Here is a 21649-nt window from a genome sequence, read left to right on the forward strand (position 1 = left end):
ATGGCCCCTTGAGTCTCTAATATTTTAAGGACTGAGAAAGCTTGAGGGAGAAAAAGGTTCAGCAAAGCCTGCTTTAGCAACACACACACACATACACACACACACACACACACACACACACACACACCAATCAGAAAAGGTTTCTTTTCCTGTTCCACAAAAAGAAGTCTGGCCCTGGCTAGTGTGGCTCAGTTGGTTGAGCAATATCCGGTGCACTGAAAGGTCACCTGTTAGATTCCTGGTCAGGGGTTTTGCCCATGTTGTGGGTTCGAACCTTGGTTGGGGCATATGCAAGAGAATCGATGTTTCTCTCTCACATTGATGTTTCTCTACCTTTCTCACTCCCTCTCCCTTCCTCTGTCTCTAAAAAAAGTCAATAAAAACTTAATAAAAATCTTTATTTTTAAAAATAGGTCTGATTGTTCTTCTTTGAAATTTCATGGTACATATTTTATGGTTTTCAAGAGTAACAACTAGAAAACTAAATTTAACTTGGGATTTTACATGAACTTTGACTGGTTTTTCAAAGTAGGTATGAATAAGTGAAATGAAAAAGAAAAGTAACTTTGTTATAAATTTTGAATTTTATACTATTTGTATTTTAACTTTTTAAATTTTGTATTTATTAATTTAAGAGAGGGTAGGGAAAGAGAGAGAGGGAGAAAGAGAGAGAGAAAAATTGATTTTTGTTGTTCCACTTATTTTTGCACTCTTTGATTGATATTTGTATTGCCCTGACCAGGTATCAAACTCCCAACCTTGGCATATTGGGACGCCACTTTAACCAACTGAGTAAACCGGCCAGGGCCTTGTATTTAAGTTTTGACTCTGTAATATACTAGAATCTTCTGGCTTAGCCAATTGTACCTATCTTTTTCCAACTCCACATTCATATGGCCATGGGGGTAGTATTTACACCATGGAAATTGAGAAATACTACAAATCAAGGATTCCTCCTTCCCCTACCCCAACCTAAGAGCCAGCTGTTAACATTTACCACTACCCCACCTCCCAAATATGCCTATTTAATTTTCATTTTAAATTCAAATAATAGCTTTAGATTTCTTTAAAGATAGAGAAATGATGTAGAATGGTGGTTAAGAGCAGATACCATTTGTGCACTTACTAGCATGTGTGTTATTCTAGGCAAGTTCGTCAACCATATCTTTAATACAGTGGTTCTCAACCTTTCTAATGCCGCAACCCTTTAATACAGTCCCTCATGTTGTGGTGACCCCCAACCATAAAAATATTTTCGTTGCTACTTCATAACTGTGATTTTGCTACTGTTATGAATCATAATGTAAATATCTGTGTTTTCTGATGGTCTTAGGCGACCCTGCTAGCAGTTCCCACAGGTTGAGAACCACTGCTGTAGAGCCTAAGACCATCGGAAAACACAGATATTTACATTACAATTCATAACAGTAGCAAAATTACAGTTAAGAAGTAGCAACGAAAATATTTTTATGGTTGGGGGTCACCACAACATGAGGGACTGTATTAAAGGATCGCGGCATTAGAAAGGTTGAGAACCACTGCTTTAATAGGATAACAGCAATGCCTACCTTATAGGGTTGATGTGAAGATGAAATATGTTAATGCATGTAAAGCACTTGGAACAGGGTCTAGTTTATAGATAAATCTTATCTGGCAACCTCAATTATCCAGAGCATAAGACAGGATTCAGGAAGTAAGGAAAATGTCACTGAGCAACCAATATAAATATCAGAGGGTACTTGTACTAAAGCCCTCAAGCTCTTTCTCTGGAAGCCTGTTTTTTTCTTTCTTTAGAACCAACCTTGGTTCAGTTTTTAGAGTTGACAGTAGAGAGACTAAGGAGTGGGGAAAAGTATTTAATAATGAAAGAAAGGAAGTAGCATCTACAGGGTTTAGTAGGTTAGTAGTGATTATTCAAACATGATTCTGAGGTTCCTAAACCAAGTGACCAGAGGTTTGTGACACCATTAACTGTTATGGAGAACTCTGTAAGAGGAGAAGTTTTTAAATAGTTGCAGGGGTCCGGCTGGTGTGGCTCAGTGGTTGAGCGTCGACCTATGAACCAGGAGGTCACTGGTCAATTCTGGGTCAGGGCACATGCCCAGGTTGCGGGCTCCATCCCCAGTGGGGGGCATGCAGGAGGCAACCGATCAAATGATTCTCATCACTGATGTTTCTCTCTCTCTCTCCCTCTTCCTTCCTCTCTGAAATCAATAACAATTATAAAAATAAATAGTTGCAGGGGTGTGGGCAAGAGGAGGTATATAATAATGCTTAGAAATAGGGTTTTTATATGATTAGAAAGCTAATTCAATAGATAGTTGGACTACATATATAGCATGTATGAATATGAATTGGGGCAATTGAAGCCAAGTATTGTTCATCCTATCTAATAAAAGAGTAATATGCAAATTGACCATCACTCAAAGACACAAGATGGCCGCCCCCATGTGGTCAAAGATGGCTGCCCCCATGTGGACACAAGATGGCTGCTACAAGATGGCCTGCAGGGGAGGGCAGTTGTGGGCAGTTAGGGGTGACCAGGCCAGCAGAGGAGGGCAGTTGGGGGAGACCAGGCCAGGAAGGGAGGGCAGTTGGGGGGGACCCAGGCCTGCAGGGGAGGGCAGTTGTGGGGGCCAGGCCTTCAAGGGAGGGCAGTTGGGGGGGACCAGGCCTGCAAGAGAGGGCAGTTGTGGGCAATCAGGCAAGCAGGGAGGGCAGTTGGGGGCACCAGTACTGCAGAGGAGGGCAGTTGCAGGGGGCATGCCTACAGGGGAGAGCAGTTGGGGGGGACCAGGCCTGCAGGGGAGGGCAGTTGGGACCAGGCTGGCAGAGAAGGGCAGTTAGGGGCAATCAGGCTGGCTGGGGAGCAGTTAGGCATTGATCAGGCTGGCAGGGGAGTGGTTAGGGGTGATCAGGCTGGCAGGCAGAAGCGGTTAGGGGCAATTGGGCAGAGGCAGGCGAGCAGTTGGGAGCCAGCAGTCCTGGATTGTGAGAGGGATGTCCAACCGCCCGTTTAGGCCCGATCCTGGTGGGATCGGGCCTAAACGGGTGGTCAGACCTCCCTCAAGGGGTCCCTGATTGGAGAGGGTGCAGGCTGGGCTGAGGGCCACACACCTCCCTGCCCCCGAATTTCGTGCACCAGGCCTCTAGTTGTGTGTAAACAATGTATTTCTCCATCTGACCACAATGGCCAGTATGTTCCTGAGCATCCACCCCTGCCACCCACCTCATATCTTCTAAAAGAATGAAAACTTATTTATATTAATCAAAAAAGTTTAGAAAAACATATCTGTGATCAAAAAGAAATATTTAAAATTATATTCCCAAACCTGCTTTTTAGAATCATCCATGCTTTCAAAGTTTATACAGGTTATGTAATTAATAAAAACTTGATAATAAGAAATCTTCCTTATAGAGAAAAGACAAAGTCTGTGCTTTTAGTGCCAAAGCTAGAAATGTGAAACCCCCAATAAATAGAAAAATGAGCCACTCTTCTTGCAAAATAACCAATTCTCTAGACACATAAAGGATACTGAGTCAAATACTAATAGAAGAAAAATATACAACAAAAGTCATTTAAGACTCCTTTACTTTCCATGGCTTTTGAGGTTTTCCCCATGTAAATGAGAAAGTAAGTCATTGATGTCTGCCAAACTGAGTGATTACAAATCAGTCAGTAAAGTTATAAAAGGGTTTAATTAAATGCCTATCATATGTAAAAATGATCTTTTAGAACTTTAAAAAAATCTGTAATAATACCTTATGAATACCTTATTTTTAAATTAGTAATTTCAAGTAAAAAGAGGATCTTTATCTTTTGAAGATTTTGGCCATTGAGGATCAAAAATTTAAAGGATTACTTGGGTAATAATTCTGCTATGTATATTGCCATTTAAGGTTTGTACTCGACTATTTTAAGTGTTAATTCTGTTTTCATATTATACTTTTGCAATTAAAATTCTAGTCTGAAGGGCCTTTTAGAACTATGTGTATGTGTTTGTGTACTTGCATGTGTGGCTTTGTTTTTTCCCTTAACCTAATATCAGTGGGAGTTTCTCTGGTTGGTAATCTCTTAACATTCAAAGACCTCTGTTCTTTTTCTTCAGATTATCTGTCTCAGGTCATATAAACTAGAAGGAATATAAACCTTGATAAGCACTGAAATGGCATGAGTAATTTGACATCCTCATAACATTGGGAATGATAATATTTGTCCCTTTCTTTTTTCACAAGATTTATATATTTCAATAGGGAAGACTTGTCTGCTCCACTCCAGCCTGCCTAGACAGCTCTGCTCTATTTGGCTTCCTCCCACCAAGACAGGACAGCTCCATTCTTCTTCAGCAAGACAGCTTGGGTTGTACAGCTCCAGCTAGGGAAATGCAGTCTTGGGTAGAAAGGGAAAGTAGCTCCAAGAGTCAGAGGGGAACTTACTTATATAGAGAGAAGTCCCCACCCATGGCCCCTGATTGGTCTTTTCTTATGCAAATGAGGAGTCCAAATCCTCACAGTTTGATTGGTCCAAAAAACTCTGTCCTGATTGATTAGAATGGAGCCACACTGATTGGTTGATGAAGATGCTGATGAGGATATAGCTTTGCATCTTCAATTAGCTGAGGAAAGTCTCACTCCTATTGGTTGAAATACAATTCCAGGAATTCCTTTATAAAAGTTGTCTCAGATGTCAGGAACACAGTGCAGGAAGGCAGTTCAGTGCAGGTCACAAGTTTAGTTCAGGCTTCTGTCTGAAGCACCACTTGAATGAGAGGCCCCTGTTGAGTAATGGCTGCTGAGCTCTGTGTATAAATTTGAGCCCAATCAGCCGCTAGGAGCTCTTCTTAGTAGGTACCATCATTCTCGGGGTCAACAAGACTAAGTAATAAATTTAGTCTACTTTCAGGCTTGATTTTAGTTGGTGTTGAATAGTAACATACATTTCTATCAATATGTTGTACATTTGTGCTTATAAGCATTATTTGCCTCAAATTACTAATCTGGATATATAAATTCTTATACTTTTTAGTAGTGATCTCATAAGACAGTTTATCATATTAATTGGGAAATGCATAGTTAAATATTTCTCTTTCCCAAATCTCAGATTCTCTAGGATATAAGCCATATTTTGTACCATCCACGGGACTGTTAGTCTTTCAGAAAGCCTTAATTTAAGAGCAAACTAGGCCACAGACTGAATACTGTTGAATTATAAGAGGTTAACCTAAGGATAAGGAAGTATTTGTTACATATCACAGCTTCCTTACTAAACTGAGTTCCTTAAGATCAGTAACCAATATATATCCCCTATAACTTATATATGTTTATATCCCCTATAACTTATATATGCATAGTAGATGCCCCCCAAAAATAAATGTTTATATCCCCTATAACTTATATATGCATAGTAGATGCCCCCCCAAAATAAATCTTAATTGAATGAATGAGTATCCTCCCTTTGTCTCATTGGGAATCATTTAAAATCAGTTTAGTCCTTGGATTTTTATACTAAGAATGCTTTGCCAAACTAAAACTAAATTCCTTTTCTTTTATAGGTGCAGGAGACATTGTTGCCATCATGATTGGCAATCTGAAAGGCACAAAAATTCTGCAATCAATTCAAAGAGGCATACAAGTAACAATGGTCATCGAAGTAGGGAAAAAACATGGCCCTTGGGTGAATCACTATTCAATTTTCCTTGTTTCTGTGTCCTTTTTTATTATTACGGCAGCAACTGTGGGCTATTTTATCTTTTATTCTGCTAGAAGATTACGGAATGCAAGAGCTCAAAACAGAAAGCAGGTTTGTAATGGTCCTTTCTTCCAATTTAAAAATATTTTACTGTTTTAATTGCAATTTCAGTGTCATGCATTTTAATACATTTCACTTGCTAGACAATGATCCATGCATGTGTTTTATGAACTGTGTGGTTTTTAAAAGTATGTCAGCTTTCATCATCTCAAATCGTTTCATTTCTGTAAATTGTCTATGGCCTTAATCCTGCCTGATTAAGTCTTCTAACACCTCATTTTGGAGTACAGCCAGGATTTTAATTATATATGGATATAAATACATATGTTCTTTTAAATATTTGTTCTAAATTACAGAAGCATTTTATACTCAGTATAGAAAACTTAGAAATTAGAAAGCATGAGGGAAAAAAATCTTCATCAAAACCCCAAATAACAAAAAAATAGTCACCACACAAAGGTAACCACTGTTGCCCTGGCTGGTTTGGCTCAGTGGATAGAGCGTCAGCCTTCAGACTGAAGGGTCCCGGGTTCCATTCCGGTCAAGGGCACATGCCCTGGTTGCGGGCTTGATCCCCAGTAGGGGGCGTGCAGGAAGCAGCCGATCAATGATTCTCTCTCATCATTAATGTTTCTATCTCTCTCTCTCCCTCTCCCTTCCTCTCTGAAACCAATAAATATATATATTTTTTTTAAAGTAACCACTGTTATTTTAAATGTATGTGTGTGCTTGAGCATGTGTGTATTTGCATGTGGGGCCAGGGCTGGAAAAAGAGACTAGGCTGAATGTTATGAAAAGGCAAGTTTAAAGATAAAATTGTGCATGATATAGTACTAAGCTCCAGTCAGAGTCACATATTCATAATTTCCACCATATTTTAACAACTGGTATATAAACAAATACAAAGAATATAAATAATAGAGGAAAAATACTAAAGCATCATTGAACATAGAAGTACCCACAGTTGTGTGACATTGATCCTACTACCTTTAAACTGTCTGTCATTCCCCTGATATCCTCACTTCTCTCCCTACCCAGCTTAACTTCCATGGTCACTCCCATGCATATGTCTTTAGTTCCCTTGGCCCTTCTCCCTCTTTGTTATACTTGCTGTCAAAATCCAACCCTGGTCAAATCCTATTTCTCACCTACCCTATACCTGCACTTTGCATAGCTGAACTAACAGGAAAACATTGACATATATACAGACTGACCATAAACTCAGTGATCCCTTAATGCTGCCCAACAATCATACTATGTTTTCTAGACATTTCTTCTCCTTTCCTAGGTGACTAATCATACATGTTCTGTTCTCCTTAAACTTCCAACACCTTCTCCAACTTTACTCTCAACTTGTATTTTGGATCTTATTCCACTGAAAAAATTGAAGTAATCAAAAGAGTACTTCCACAAGCTCCTCCACACCTACCCATCTATCTGCATCTATGTCCTCTGCCTTGGCTTCTGTTAATGTGCATGCACAAACATGCTATTGTTGCTTCTATTTTCAAAAGAACTTTTCTTGACTTCAGGCCAGAAACCTTGGAGTTATTCTTTTTCCTTTTTTTCTCTCACTTCCCATATAACCTCCATAAGCAAATACTATTGGTTCTACCTTCATTATATATCCAGAATCTGATTACTTCTTACCTATGCCACTGCTTCCACCCTGTTCCAAGCCACTGTCATCTCTCACCTCCTCCAAATTTCAAGTATTTTCACCATGGCAACATGGTGAAAACACCATAGCTATGTCTCCAGAATGCTCAGTAGAGATTTAATACTTTCAGCTGTTCATATATTAGGGGCAAGAATACATTTTTATGTGAACTGAGAAATTACTGCAAAGGCCATGAAATTTTGGCCACTTCATGCACCTTTTCTCCAATAAGCAAAGATTAACCCAATTTATTTTGGAGTGAGGGTTTCTGTATGGCAAGAAAGTTCACTGAATTTCAGAACAAATTAGAATTGAAATCTTATTATAAAACCTTCATAATTATTAGACACCAGTATATGTTAATGAGTGGTGATTATTTCAGTATTTAAAATTAATTGACTTCTGTCCTTCTCAAAGAAGCAGCTATCACATTGGTGGCAGGTTCAGCTTGTTATTAGCTATAGTCAAAAGGATGTTTTGAATTCCTGTGCCTGACCATTCAATAATTTCACACTGTGTTAACATTTGACATTTGTATATTGGGCTATTTTTATCTCTAAGATTGGAAAGAAATATGTGTCATGTATGAGTAACTACCCAAAGGTTATAGTTACAATTATAAGAGTAGTTGGTTTGCTTATGTTTGTGGTGGAGTCTGTATTTCTATATTCTAAGTGTAATAAAAATTTTATTAACATGGCATTAAACTTTGTCAGCAAGTAATACAGTTTATAAAGAACTGTCCGGTGTTCCACAAGTTTCATTGGATATTTAACTCTGGTCTCATTGTTCATTGAAGTAATTTTCATATTTTATAGTTATGAATATTAACTTCTGTACAAATGATAATTAATAGCATTAAAACTTCTCACCTTTTAGAGAAGGCTTTTGAGAAGGCCTCTGTCACTACTTAGCGGGCTATATCTGTTTATTCCTTGGTGACTAAAGGATTAAATATGTGACTAATAATCCCTTTTGCTTATAAATACTTGAGAGTGCTAGAATGTCATTGACATGTTATTTAATTTTTGTGACTTCCTATTTTTATTTTTTAAAAATAGAGAACTTTCCCTAGCAGGGTGGCTAAGTTTGTTGGAGCATCATCACATATACCAAAAGGGTTGCAGGTTCAGGTTCAATTCTGAGTCAGGGCACATACCTAGATTGTGGGTTCTATCCCCTGTCCAGGCACATACAGAAGGCAACTGCTCGATCTTTCTCTCTCTCTCTCTCTCTCTCTCTCTCTCTCTCTCTCTCTCTCTCTCTCTCTCTCTCTCTCTCTCTTCCTCTTTTTCTAAAATCAATAAAAAAGACATATCCTTGGTGAGGATTTAAAAAAAGGTAGAGAGCTTGATGTATATGATGGCTATAACTATTACTAAATGTTTAACAGCATTATCCCTATTTTATGGGTAGAAATGGTAATGAAGCTGAGTTACAGAAACTTACCCTCATTAGAAAATTAGGAATTCATTAAAATATTCAGGAATTTATTCCCTATGAACCATTATGATGCATTGTGTTTAATGTAAGGCAAACTGATGACCAAAATACCCAAATATAATGGGCAGCACACAGTACCTGCGTGCCTGACATATCATAGTATGATGTGTAAGAAAACATATCATCCCTTTTTTGTGGGTGGAAAGATTTTAAACAAGATGAAAAGTATCAATGGGTTATGAATTAAAATAACATACTAGGCACCTCATAATGGATACGTGTCTCCACTAGGAACAATCCAAACCTGAAACAAGGAAGATTATGGAAAACATTATGGCACGGTCAGACTAAACTGAATTTTGGAGTAACCACTATACTTTTGACTCTGGCATGGGACACCCAGAATTTGGTGATACAATGCATGTATCCTAACCATAATCAAGCAATTAATACTCAATGGCAACAAGGCATGTGTTGGATTTTACATTGGCCAATGAAATAAAAGTGAGCTCTACATGAAATAGAAGCTGGCCTAGATATAATGGGACAAGCTGAATTTACTTTTAATGAAGAGTGACTTTCAAAAGAAAAGAGTTTACGCTCTAAAATTAGACAGATTAGAAGAAATCATCTTCCAAGAGGAGAGAAAATAATGAGAATCTGCTTGGAAAGATGACAAAGTGTAATACAGACCCAGTGGATAATGCTAGAGAATGCTAGCTCTCAAGGCTGGGAAAGAGCATATATTCTGACACAACAGGGTCTGTTAACTATTTTACTGCAAATGGAGGCCTAAGTAGCCCTGTGGTAATGGCCTTCCATTTTTAGCTTTGGAAGCATAGAGAGAGCATCTTTGAGACACATGCAGATCCCCAAATTTATGGAAATTTCCTGGATGAAATTGTAACTTACATTCCTGATCTCTGACTGATCTTGACCAAAGGGTGGACCAAAGTAAAACTAGCATTTGGAAATAGGAAAAAAAACTGAATGATATTCATGTATTCCCCAGGGGAAGGAGATGGTGTTGCTGCACAACAGTCAGTGTGAACTTATAAATATATAATAATATGAGTTGAGACATATGATTGACTTTGTCTTCACCTAACCTGAAACCTATAAATAATGGAAACATTGACATTATATAAATAATGGTAACATTTGTACATAATAATATCTGGTAGGTAAGCAAAGGAAAATTCTTCTATGAAGTTTTAATAAACAATCTGTGATATTTCCTTATTTATTTTGTAACCAAACTGTATCATAACCATATTATAATATGGCATGACACTAGTATTATTGGTAAGATTCAACTACCTTATATAAATAAATCATATGATAATCAAATTATTGGGAAATTAAAACCTCCCTAGGATGTGATAATAATGGAGAGTGATTGACCTGAGGAAGAAATAGATTTAGTTCATTACTATATTAAATAGCTGTGTACAGTTTATCACAAAGTTCAAGTGGTCATAGATCAAGGGAGGAAACAAATGTTAAATTAATACATCAGTATCAATATATGTGCAATGATCTTATAGATTGAAAAAATTGTTTCTTTGGGACTATTTTCACCCTTTGTTGGCTTCTAAAGTATTACATATGCTTATCTTGTTCTTACTTTACCTTTTATATAAATGCTGTACTAACTGTAAAAGCCCAAATAACTATGACTATTGTGTTGTTTAAAACACCTTGACCAAGAACAAAGGGATGGATTGTGAGGAGAGATAACAGAGTAGATCTAGGTGCTTACTCCTTGCAAATTGCCAAGGAATGGATGATTGGCCCTTGGTCAACCTCAGAAATGTGGCACTCAAAGTGTTCATTGTGATGGTGATGGATGGTTTTTATAGACACCTAGAGCAATGGACCATGTTGTACCAGCTTGTCAAGGTGACTTGACACAACAATCAAGATTGATGATATGCATTTGGTTTCATTGTTGAGGTCCTGGTTTTCGGCAGCATAGCCAGTTGCTACCAAAATTATCTAGTGAGCCTAGTCTCCATCTGAGCCTCAGACCCTGAAACGCAATTTGGGTCCCTGAGCAGAGATGTGCCACACATGTCCTTGTAGTTTCCTGCCAAAGAGATAGCACTCCTGTGTGGTCTCAGACAAGGAAAAACTAAGCTACAGTACTATCTTAAAAGTTATCCATGAATTTATAGCATGACTAAAAAATATTTGAAATATTTCTAGTTACATTAAGTTTTCTCTAGTATGTGAAATTAACTGGAAGATTTTATCAGCTATCTGCATGCACTATCAATATACTATACACATTTGTGGTGGGTATGTTTGCATGCATGTCTCTGTTTCTGCATATATTTGAGAATTAGTGCCTTTTAAAAAACCATTATTTTTGTCTCTTATGTAATAAGAGTAAATTAAACAAAATCTTATGTGAGTTGGACCTAGTTTTATAGTCTTTCTCTGATTTTCTCTCTGAATAAAAGGAAGCTCCTATAGGCTTCAGGAGTTTTACATATTTACTTACTCTATATTTATATCACTAATTCTAGAGGTTTTGCTTGTCTTTCTTTGAAAAATGCTATAATCTCAGCCATACCTATCTACCGGGTTGAAATCCCCTTTTCCTTACTTCTTTTCCTGACAGTGCATTTCCTCATATTATTCACAGTGATCACCTGCATGTGAGTGGTCTGCACTCCTTTTTACCTCCATCTCAGGAATTCTATAGACTTATGGGAAGCTATTTTATTGTCTGTACTTCCTCTTTCCTTTAGGGATGCTTTCATTCAAATATTATGCATAGGTTTTTTATTGGAAAAGATAGATTTTTTTCAGTTCTTATAGATCTGAACAGCCACATGACTTAGACATTGATTTTGTTCACAGGAATATATGGGGGGAAATCCTCTTACTATAATTCTTGATTTTAAGAATTCTGTTTTATACATTCTGAGCCAAATGTTTATGAAAATATTTGTTTTAAAAAGTGGTGACTAGCCCTGGCTCAGTTGGTTGGGCGTCCTCCCATGTACCAAAATGTTGCCAGTTCAATTCCCAGTCAGGGCACATGCCTGGGTTGTGGGCTCGATTCCCAATAAGTTTTGTGCAGTAAGCAGCTGATTGATGTTTCACCCTCACATCGAGGTTTCTCTCTCTCCCTCTCCTCTCCCTTCCTCTCTCTCTCAAAATAAAAGAAAAATCATCTTTTTTTAAATCATGACTTAAGTGCAGGAAAATCTAGTTTTCTTTTGTCCACCCTACTCTCTTTTTTAAAAAACAATATATTTTTATTGATTTCAGAGAGGAAGAGAGAGGGAGATAGAGAGAAAGATAGAAACATCAATGATGAGAAAAGATCATTGATCGGCTGCCTCCTGCACATCCCACACTGGGAATCGAGCTTCCAACCTGGGCATATGCCCTGACTGGGAATCGAACCATGACCTCCTGGTTCATAGGTCAGTGCTCAACCACTGAGCCACATTGACCAGGCACACCCTCCTTTTTTGCTTTTGCAGGCCCTTCCCCCTATCAGGTAAATTAGGTTTGATTACATGGCTAGTGTTATTCATGTAGGTTTCAGTTAAGCTAAAATCTGAATGCCTTGGGACCAAAACCAGTCTAAAAAATCACCAGACTAAAGCATTATTTTTACTTAATTAGATATAAATACACAAATGAACTATGCAGAATATCATTTTCAGTCCAAATAAAGCCCCAATCAGAACTAAAAATACTATACACCTGAGATTCTTCAGTGACTAGGGCAATCATAGCTTTTGAATACCGTAAATAATGATATTATGCTTATTTTTTAAATAAATCTTTATTGTTCAGATTATTACAGGTGTTCCTCTTTTTTCCCCCCATTGTTCCCCTCCACCTGATTCCCCACCCCACCCCACCCCATTCCCTTACCCCCTGCCACTGTCTTCATCCATAGGTGTAAGATTTTTGTCCAGTCTCTTCCCGCACCCCTCACACCCCCTTCCCCCTGAGAATTGTCAGTCCACTCCCTTTCTATGTCCCTGATTCTATTATATTCACCAGTCCATTCTGTTCTTCAGATTTTTTATTCACTTGATTTTTAGATTCACTTGTTGGTAGGTATGTATTTGATGTCATTTTGTTGTTCATAATTTTTATCTTTACCTTTTTCTTCTTCCTCCTCTTCTTAAAGAATACCCTTCAGCATTTCATGTAATCCTGGTTTGGTGGTGATGAACTCCTTTAGCTTTTTCTTGTCTGTGAAGCTCTTTATCTGACCTTCAACTCTGAATGATAGCTTTGCTGGGTAGAGTAATCTTGGTTGTAGGTTCTTGCTATTCATCACATTGAAAATTTCTTGCCACTCCCTTCTGGCCTGCATAGTTTCTGTTGAGAAATCAGCTGACAGTCGTATGGGTACTCCCTTGTAGGTAACTAACTGTTTTTCTCTTGCTGCTTTCAAGATTCTCTCTTTGTCTTTTGCCCTTGGCATATTAATTATGATTTGTCTTGGTGTGGTCCTCTTTGGATTCCTCTTGTTTGGGTTCTGTGCGCTTCCTGGACTTGTAAGTCTATTTCTTTCACCAGGTAGAGAAAGTTTTCAGTCATTATTTGTTCTAATAGGTTTTTAATATTTTGCTCTCTCTCTTCTTCTGGCACCCCAATAATTCAGATGTTGGTACACTTAAAGTTGTCCCAGAGGCTCCTTACACTATCTTCATATTTTTGGATTCTTTTTTCTTTTTGTTTTTCTGGTTGGGTGTTTTTTGTTTCCTCATATTTCAGATCTTTGGTTTGATTTTGGGGGTACGTTGACCTACAGTTGAGTTTCTGTATATTCTTTATTTTAAACAGTGTATGCTTAATTTCTGACTGGTCCTTTTCCATTTTTTTGGCATTCTCGTTAAGATCCTTAAAGGTCTCACTAAGTTCCTCAGAGGTTTTTAGAAGATTCTTGAGTAACCTTATAAATGTGGTTCTGAACTCTACGTCGTCCAGTACTTTGCTTTCCTCCATTTCTTTCATGCGTGACATGTTTCCTTGTCTCCGCATTTTGCTGCTTCCCTGTGTTGATGGAGTGGCTTTGTGTGGTAGATGACCTATAGGGGCCAGTAGCTCAGCCTCCCCAATCACCTGAGGTGGACGCTCTTGGCACACCCCTTTGTGGGCTGAGTGCAAAGTCTTGGTGTAGTTAAGCCTTGATGTCTGTTGGTACACTGGGAGGAATTGACCTCCAGGCCAATTGGCTGTGAGGACCCGCTGTGTCTATAATGGAAGAACTGCTGCGCTGGAGACACGCTTATGGGGCAGGACTTGTTTCAGTGGGGCTTTGGTGCTCACTGAGTCTGCCTCTTGAATGTGTCACTTATGGATGTGAGGAGTTGAAATCTGGTGTCTCACAGTGACCACTAGGTATGCTGGCTTCTGGATCTCCAATGGGGTTCAGGTCAGCTACTGTCTGAGGCCACCCAGCAGGAGCTACAGGGAGAACTACAGTTATCTCCTCTTTGCTTGGGGTTTGGAGGTTTTGGAGCTGTCTGACCTGGGCTGCAAGTTTGCTAGGTTAAGCTGCGATAGGGCAGGCCATTCATATGCTAAAGCCGCTGCTTGGAGCTTGGGTGGGTTTGTAGGTTGTGGGGGGTGGGGTCTCAGGGAGTCACTAGGCTAGGGCGTGGCAAACAGCGATGGCTGCCAGTAAGCCCGCTCTGTGTCTCTGACCGCATCCCTGCGTCCTGCGCCCCAGCACAGTAAACAATTATTCCTGTGCGCATCTCTGCAAGCAAGCCACCCTCACTTTCCAACCCGATGGCAGACAGTCCAGCTTCTCCCCGTAGGAGTTTGGGTCCCCCACATCTCCCCAGAAACTGGATTTCAGAGTAATCAGGGGCTTGTCTCCCTTCGGGTTGAAAAAAGCAACGCCTGCCGCCAGCCCGGGTCGCACACCTCCGTACCTCAGCTTTTCAGCACTTGTGCACGTCTCAATGCTGTTTCCTCTTTCCTTCTAGTTGTAGAACTTCCACTCAGCCAGCTTTCCCGTGGTTCTGGGTGATAGACGTTTTGTCTTTTAGTTGTAGTTTTGAAATTGTTGTGCGAGGCAGCAGTTTTTTAGGTGTTTACCTACGCTGCCATCTTGGATCCTCTCGACATTATGCTTATGTTTAAAAAAAATTGGCCAACAACTAAGCCTCTTTGAATTAGCCTACAACTCTACTGCCAAATATTCTTCGACCAGGTATCTCTTAAGATGGGGGAGGAAGAGGTGGGAGTATGTTGTTATAATATACTTGTTTAAAAGAGTTCCCCCAAATCTCAGTAAGTAGCCAATTTAGGTAGGATTTGAAGATTGCATAATAGCCGACTTTGAGATTTCTTTGTTCTTATTTATTTTCTTTATTGTCTTCATAAGGAATATAAAGCCTTTTGAAGACACAATGGAGGCAGTGTACTATAGTGGAGAGATCATGGGCTTCAAAGCCAGTTGGAACCTGGGCTTGAATTGAATCACAGCTCTGCAGCTAACCAGCTGCCTAGACTTTAGTCAAGCTTCTTAACCTTTTCTTGTTTATAAAACATTGATATTAAAATACCCATTCCATAAGATTGTTAATGATTAAACAAGATGACACTAAGCTTAGTGTTGAACCTGACACATGGTAGGAGCCCAATACATGTTATCTAAACTCTTCCTAAATTTAATGAGTAGAGGCTTTTAATAAGTAAAACTGTGACTTGGATGAGAAAATAATGAAAATCTGTTTTAATTTTCTAAATTCAGAAGCTAATCTTTGAGCACTGACTAAGCACTATGGGATTTTTTTTTTTCATGATAAACACCCAGTCCTAGCAATGTAGCGGGAGAAAAATACACAAATAGTACAATTACAGAATATGGTAAGAGGTAGAAAAAATGTCCTATTGGAATTTATAGGATAGAAGAGAATTCTGATATGGTGGAGAGACATTGAAAAAGTGTCTAATGTAAGTTGTCTAAGAAAATAGATAATCTTGAAGTTATTTTTAAGGAATAATAGGTAAATTACATTTTGCTTTGGGGCATATTGTCTTAAAATGTTGAAACATATTTGAGCACCCAGAAGTTTGACTTAAATAATATTATCCAAGCATATGTATGTAATATAAACTACTTGGTCTTTTTTTTTTTTTTTTTTTTTTTTAAACTACTTGGTCTTAATGTTCTTCTTATATTTTAGATTTTATAGGAATGAATGCATCTTGGAATCTTTTGCTGTCAGTGTTGACAGTGAAATATTTTGAGTACTAATTGCAGTTTTGCAAGTGAATTTTATCCAAGTTCCAAAAATATAGTTTGTGCTTCTTACCAAAATCACATGGCTCACATCCATATTTAAAGAAAATGACTTTTGTTGTTTTTTTTTTACAAAAGCTCAGGAGGAGTTACTAGAAATAATCAAACTTCCTTTTAAATGACATTTTTAATTCCAGGGCTGCTTTGTTAAACATTGGTTTCTACTGTGCTACAAATATTTTATACATTCTTCATAATCAAGTCCGCTGCTTAAAATCTTCTGGTATCTTGGGTTTTGCTCTGTATTTTTGTATCCCCAATTTGTATCCTTGTGAGTTCATCTCTCTAATTGTGTCCTAGAGTTTGTTGCTTAAGCCTAATTCAGAAGTGCTATAACAACAAAGTGTAAAATGATTGTCAAAGACTTAACTACATGTTTTCCTTTTCCCATTTCCTGTTCTTGGCTCTTTTACTTATCATTTGCATTTTTCTAATCTTGGTATCTAAATAGCTTGTGATCTATATACAAAAAAAGTAGTTACTTTTGAAAGTCTAGGCCAAGGTCAGGGTCCTGTTGGCATACTGCTTGTTCACTTTAAGGACTGGCAACAATTTGAAAGACCGTAGAATCCAGGATTTGGAAAAACTTCCAAAAGGTAGCTGAGTCATGGATAGGTGTATTGTAATGAAATCTTAGAATATGAAGAGTTCCAGTAACAGCTTTATCATTTAGAGGTGGCATGCCCTTTTGGACGAGTTTTTGTTTTATTTTGTCTTTGTTTTTATTTTTTACTTGTCCAAGCTTTCATTTGCTCATCTTTTTTTTAATATTTTTTATTAAGGTATTATATGTGTACATATCTTACCATTGCCCCACCCACACCACTCCCATACATGCCCTCACCACCCAATGTTTTGCATCCGTTCGTTACTCTTATATGCATGCATATAAGTCCTTCAGTTGATCTCTTATTTCCCCCACCTCTCCCTAACCTTCCCGCTGTAATTTGACAGTCTGTTTGATGCTTTACTGCCTCTGTATCTATCTTTTGGTTCATCAGTTTATAATGTTTTCATTATCCCCAAATGAGTGAGATCATGTGGTATTTTTCTTTCATTGACTGGCTTATTTCACTTAGCATAATGTTCTCTAATTCCATCTAGGTGCCTACAAATGGTAATAATTCCTTCTTTTTTATGGCAGCATAGTATTCCATTGTGTAGATGTACCATAGTTTTCTGATCCAGTCATCTGCTGACGGGCACTTAGGCTGTTTCCAAATCTTAGCTATTGTAAATTGTGCTGCTATGAACATAGGGGTGCATATATCCTTTCTGATTGGTGTTTCTACTTTCTTAGGATATATTCCTAGGAGTGGGATTACTGGGTCAAATGGGAGTTCCATTTTCAGTTTTTTGAGGAAACTCCATACTGTTCTCCACAGTAGCTGCACCAGTCTGCATTCCCACCAGCAGTGCACGAGGGTTCCTTTTTCTCCGAATCCTCGCCAACACTTGTCATTTGTTGATTTGTTGATGATAGCCATTCTGACAAGTGTGAGATGGTACCGCATTGTCGTTTTGATTTGCATCTCTCGCATAATTAGTGACTTTGAGCATGTTTTCATGTGTCTCTTGGCCTTCCTTCTGTCTTCTTTCGAAAAGATTCTATTTAGGTCTGTTGCCCATTTTTTTATTGGATCATTTATCTTCCTTTTATTAAGTTGTATGAGCTGCCTGTACATGTCGGAGATTAAACCTTTATCAGTGATAACATTTGCAAATATGTTCTCCCATACAGTGGGGTTTCTTGTTGTTTTATTGATGGTTTCTTTTGCTGTGAAAAAGCTTTTTATTTTGATGTAGTCCCATTTGTTTATTTTCTCTTTGGCTTCCACTGCCCTAGGGGCAGTATCACTGAAAAAGTTCTTTTGGCATATGTCTGAGATTTTGCTGCCTGAGGATTCCTCTAGTATTTTTATGGTTTCCCGTCTTATATTTAAGTCCTGTATCCTTTTTGAGTTTATTTTTGTATATGGTGTAAGTTGGTGATCTAGTTTCATTTTTTTGCAAGTATCTGTCCAATTTTCCCAACACTATTTATTGAAGAGCCTGTCTTGACTCCATTGTATGTTCATGCCTCCTTTGTCAAATATTAATTACGCATAGTAGTTTAGGTCGATATCTGGATTCTCTATTCTATTCCATTGATCTATATGTCTGTTCTTGTGCCAGTACCAGGCTGTTTTGAGGACAGTGGCTTTGTAATACAGCTTGAAATCTGGTATTGAGATCCCTCCTACTTTATTCTTCTTTCTCAGGATTGCTGTGGCTATTCGGGGTCTTTTTTTATTCCAGATGAATTTTTGGAGAGTTCTTTCTAGGTCTGTGAAATATGCCGTTGGTATTTTAATGGGGAGTGCATTGAATCTATAGATTGCTTTGGGTAGTATGGACATTTTAATGATGTTGATTCTACCAATCCATGAACATGGTATGTTCTTCCATCTGTTTACATCTTCCTCTATCTCTTTTTTCAGTGTCCTGTAGTTTTCCGCGTATAGGTCTTTTACCTCCTTGGTTAGGTTTATTCCTAGGTATCTTAATTTTTTAGGTGCGATGGTAAATGGGATTGCTTTTTTTAGTCTCTCTTTCTGTAAGTTCACTATTGTTGTATAGAAATGCCATAGATTTCTTGGCGTTAATTTTGTATCCTGCTACATTGCCGAATCCATTTATTAAGTCTGTTAGTTTTTTGATGGAGTCTTTCAGGTTTTTTATGTACAATATCATGTCATCTGCAAATAAGGACAGCTTTATTTCTTCTTTTCCAATTTGGATGCCTTTTATTTCTTCTTCTTGTCTAATTGCAATGGCTAATACTTCCAGTACTATGTCAAACAGGAGTGGTGAGAGTGGGCATCCCTGTCTTGTTCCTGTTCTTAGGGGAAATGGTTTTAGTTTTTGCCCATTGAGTATGATGTTAGCTGTGGGTTTATCATGTATAGCTTTTATTATGTTGAGGTATGATCCTTCTATTCCCACCTTGTTGAGAGTTTTTATCAAGAAAGGTTGTTGGATTTTGTCAAATGCTTTTTCTGCATCAATTGATATGACTATGTGATTTTTATCTCTCAATTTGTTTATGTGATGTATCATATTTATTGATTTGCGGATATTGTACCATCCTTGCATTCCTGGGATAAACCCTACTTGGTCATGGTGTATGATCTTTCTGATGTATTGCTGGATCAGATTTGCTGAAATTTTGTTGAGGATTTTAGCATCTACGTTCATGAGGAATATTGGCCTGTAATTCTCCTTCATTGTGTTGTCTTTATCTGGTTTTGGTATTAGGGTGATGCTGGCTTCATAGAACGAGCTTGGAAGTGTTCCTTCCTCTTGAATTTTCTGGAATACTCTGAGGAGGATAGGTTTTAGTTCTTCCTTGAATGTTTGGTAAAACTCCCCTGAAAAGCCGTCTGGCCCAGGGCTCTTGTTTGCTGGAAGCTTTTTGATGACTGCTTCAATTTCTTCCATAGTTACTGGCATATTTACCTGTTTAGATTCTTCATGATTGAGTTTTGGAAGGTTATATTTTTCTACCAATATGTCCCCATTTCCTCCAAGTTGTCCAGTTTGTTGGAATAGAGTTGTTCGTAGTATTTTTTAACAACCCTGTGTATTTCGGCAGGATCTGTTGTTATTTCACCTCTTTCATTTCTGATTTTGTTTATTTGGGTCGTCTCTCTTTACTTCTTGGTGAGCCTGGGTAGAGATTCATCAATCTTGTTTATCCTTTCAAAGAACCAGCTCTTGGTTTTGTTGATCTTTTGTATTGTTTCTTTGGTCTCTATGTCGTTTATCTCCGCTCTGATCTTTATTATATCCTTCCTTCTGCTTACACTGGGCTTTTCTTGTTGCTCTCTTTCCAACTCTTTGAGTTGTTGGGTTACGTAATTTATTATCATTGTTTCTTGTTTTTTGCAGTAGGCTTGTAGAGCTATGAACTTCCCTCTCAAGACTGCTTTCGCTGTGTCCCATAGATTTTGGGTTGTAGTGTTTTCATTATCATTTGTTGCCATGATGTTTTTTATTTCTTCCTTGATCTCTCTGGTATCCCAGTCATTGTTTAATAGCATGCTGTTTTGTCTCCATGTGTTTGATTTCTTTGGGTTGCTTTTATTGTAGTTGATTTCCAGTTTTATGCCACTGTGGTCTGAGAAGATGCTTGTTATGATTTCTATCTTCTTGAATTTGAAGAGACTTTGCCTATGTCCCAACATATGGTCTATCTTTGAAAATGACCCATGTGGACTTGAGAAGAATGTATATTCTGTGGCTTTGGGGTGAAATGTTCTGAAGATGTCAATTAATTCCATCTGGTCTAGTGAGTCATTTAGGATTGATGTTTCTTTGCTGAGTTTTTGTTTAGAGGATTTGTCCAATGGTGATAGTGGGGTATTAAAGTCTCCTACTATGATTGTATTGCTGTCAATCTATCTTTTGATATCCTCCAGGAGTGTTTTTATGTATTTGGGTGCTCCTGTATTGGGTGCATATATGTTTACCAGAGTTATTTCTTCTTGTTGGATTGCTCCCTTTAGTATTATGAAGTGGTCTTCCTTATCTCTTGTTATGTCCTTTACTTTGAGATCTAATTTGTCAGATATAAGTATTGATACCCCAGCTTTTTTTTTCAGTTCCATTTGCCTGGAAAACCTTTTTCCATCCCTTCACCCTCAGTCTGTGTGCGTCTTTTTTTCTGAGGTGGGTTTCTTGTAGACAGCAGATATATGGGTCTTGTTTTCTTATCCAATCCGTTACCCTATGTCTTTTGATTGGGGCATTTAATCCATTTACATTTTTTTTTCAAATTTTTATTAAGGTATTATATGTGTACATATCTTACCATTGCCCCCCCCACCCCACTCCCATACCTGCCCTCACCCCCCAATGTTTTGCATCCGTTGGTTACTCTTATATGCATGCATACAAGTCCTTCAGTTGATCTCTTATTTCCCCCACCTCTCCCTAACCTTACCGCTGTAATTAGACACTCTGTTTGATGCTTTACTGCCTCTGTAACTATCTTTTGGTTCATCAGTTTATAATGTTTTTCATTATCCCTAAATGAGTGAGATCATGTGGTATTTTTCTTTCATTGACTGGCTTATTTCACTTAGCATAATGTTCTCTAATTCCATCCAGGTGTCTACAAATGGAAATAATTCCTTCTTTTTTATGGCAGCATAGTATTCCATTGTGTAGATGTACCATAGTTTTCTGATCCAGTCATCTGCTGACGGGCACCTAGGCTGTTTCCAAATCTTAGCTATTGTAAATTGTGCTGCTATGAACATAGGGGTGCATATATCCTTTCTGATTGGTGTTTCTGGTTTCTTAGGATATATTCCTAGGAGTGGGATTACTGGGTCAAATGGGAGTTCCATTTTCAGTTTTTTGAGGAAACTCCATACTGTTCTCCACAGTGGCTGCACCAGTCTGCATTCCCACCAGCAGTGCACAAGGGTTCCTTTTTCTCCGCATCCTCGCCAAC

The 21649-nt window shown here is 38.2% G+C and overlaps 1 protein-coding gene across 2 annotated transcripts in view; it reads left to right on the top strand.

Annotated features, from left to right (window-relative positions):
• RNF128 (ring finger protein 128) overlaps positions 1-21649 on the top strand; it is a gene marked incomplete at its 5' end in the record, with an annotated part of 144850 nt that overhangs the window by 86605 nt on the left and 36596 nt on the right. For both annotated transcript variants that reach the window (XM_080652932.1, XM_080652933.1), the window contains one exon: positions 5553-5800. In XM_080652932.1, the coding sequence (XP_080509058.1) occupies positions 5553-5800 (248 nt within the window). The remainder of the gene's footprint in view (positions 1-5552; positions 5801-21649) is intronic.

The sequence above is a fragment of the Plecotus auritus genome (genome assembly GCF_963455305.1).
Source record: "Plecotus auritus genome assembly, chromosome: X".
NCBI lineage: Eukaryota > Metazoa > Chordata > Mammalia > Chiroptera > Vespertilionidae > Plecotus > Plecotus auritus.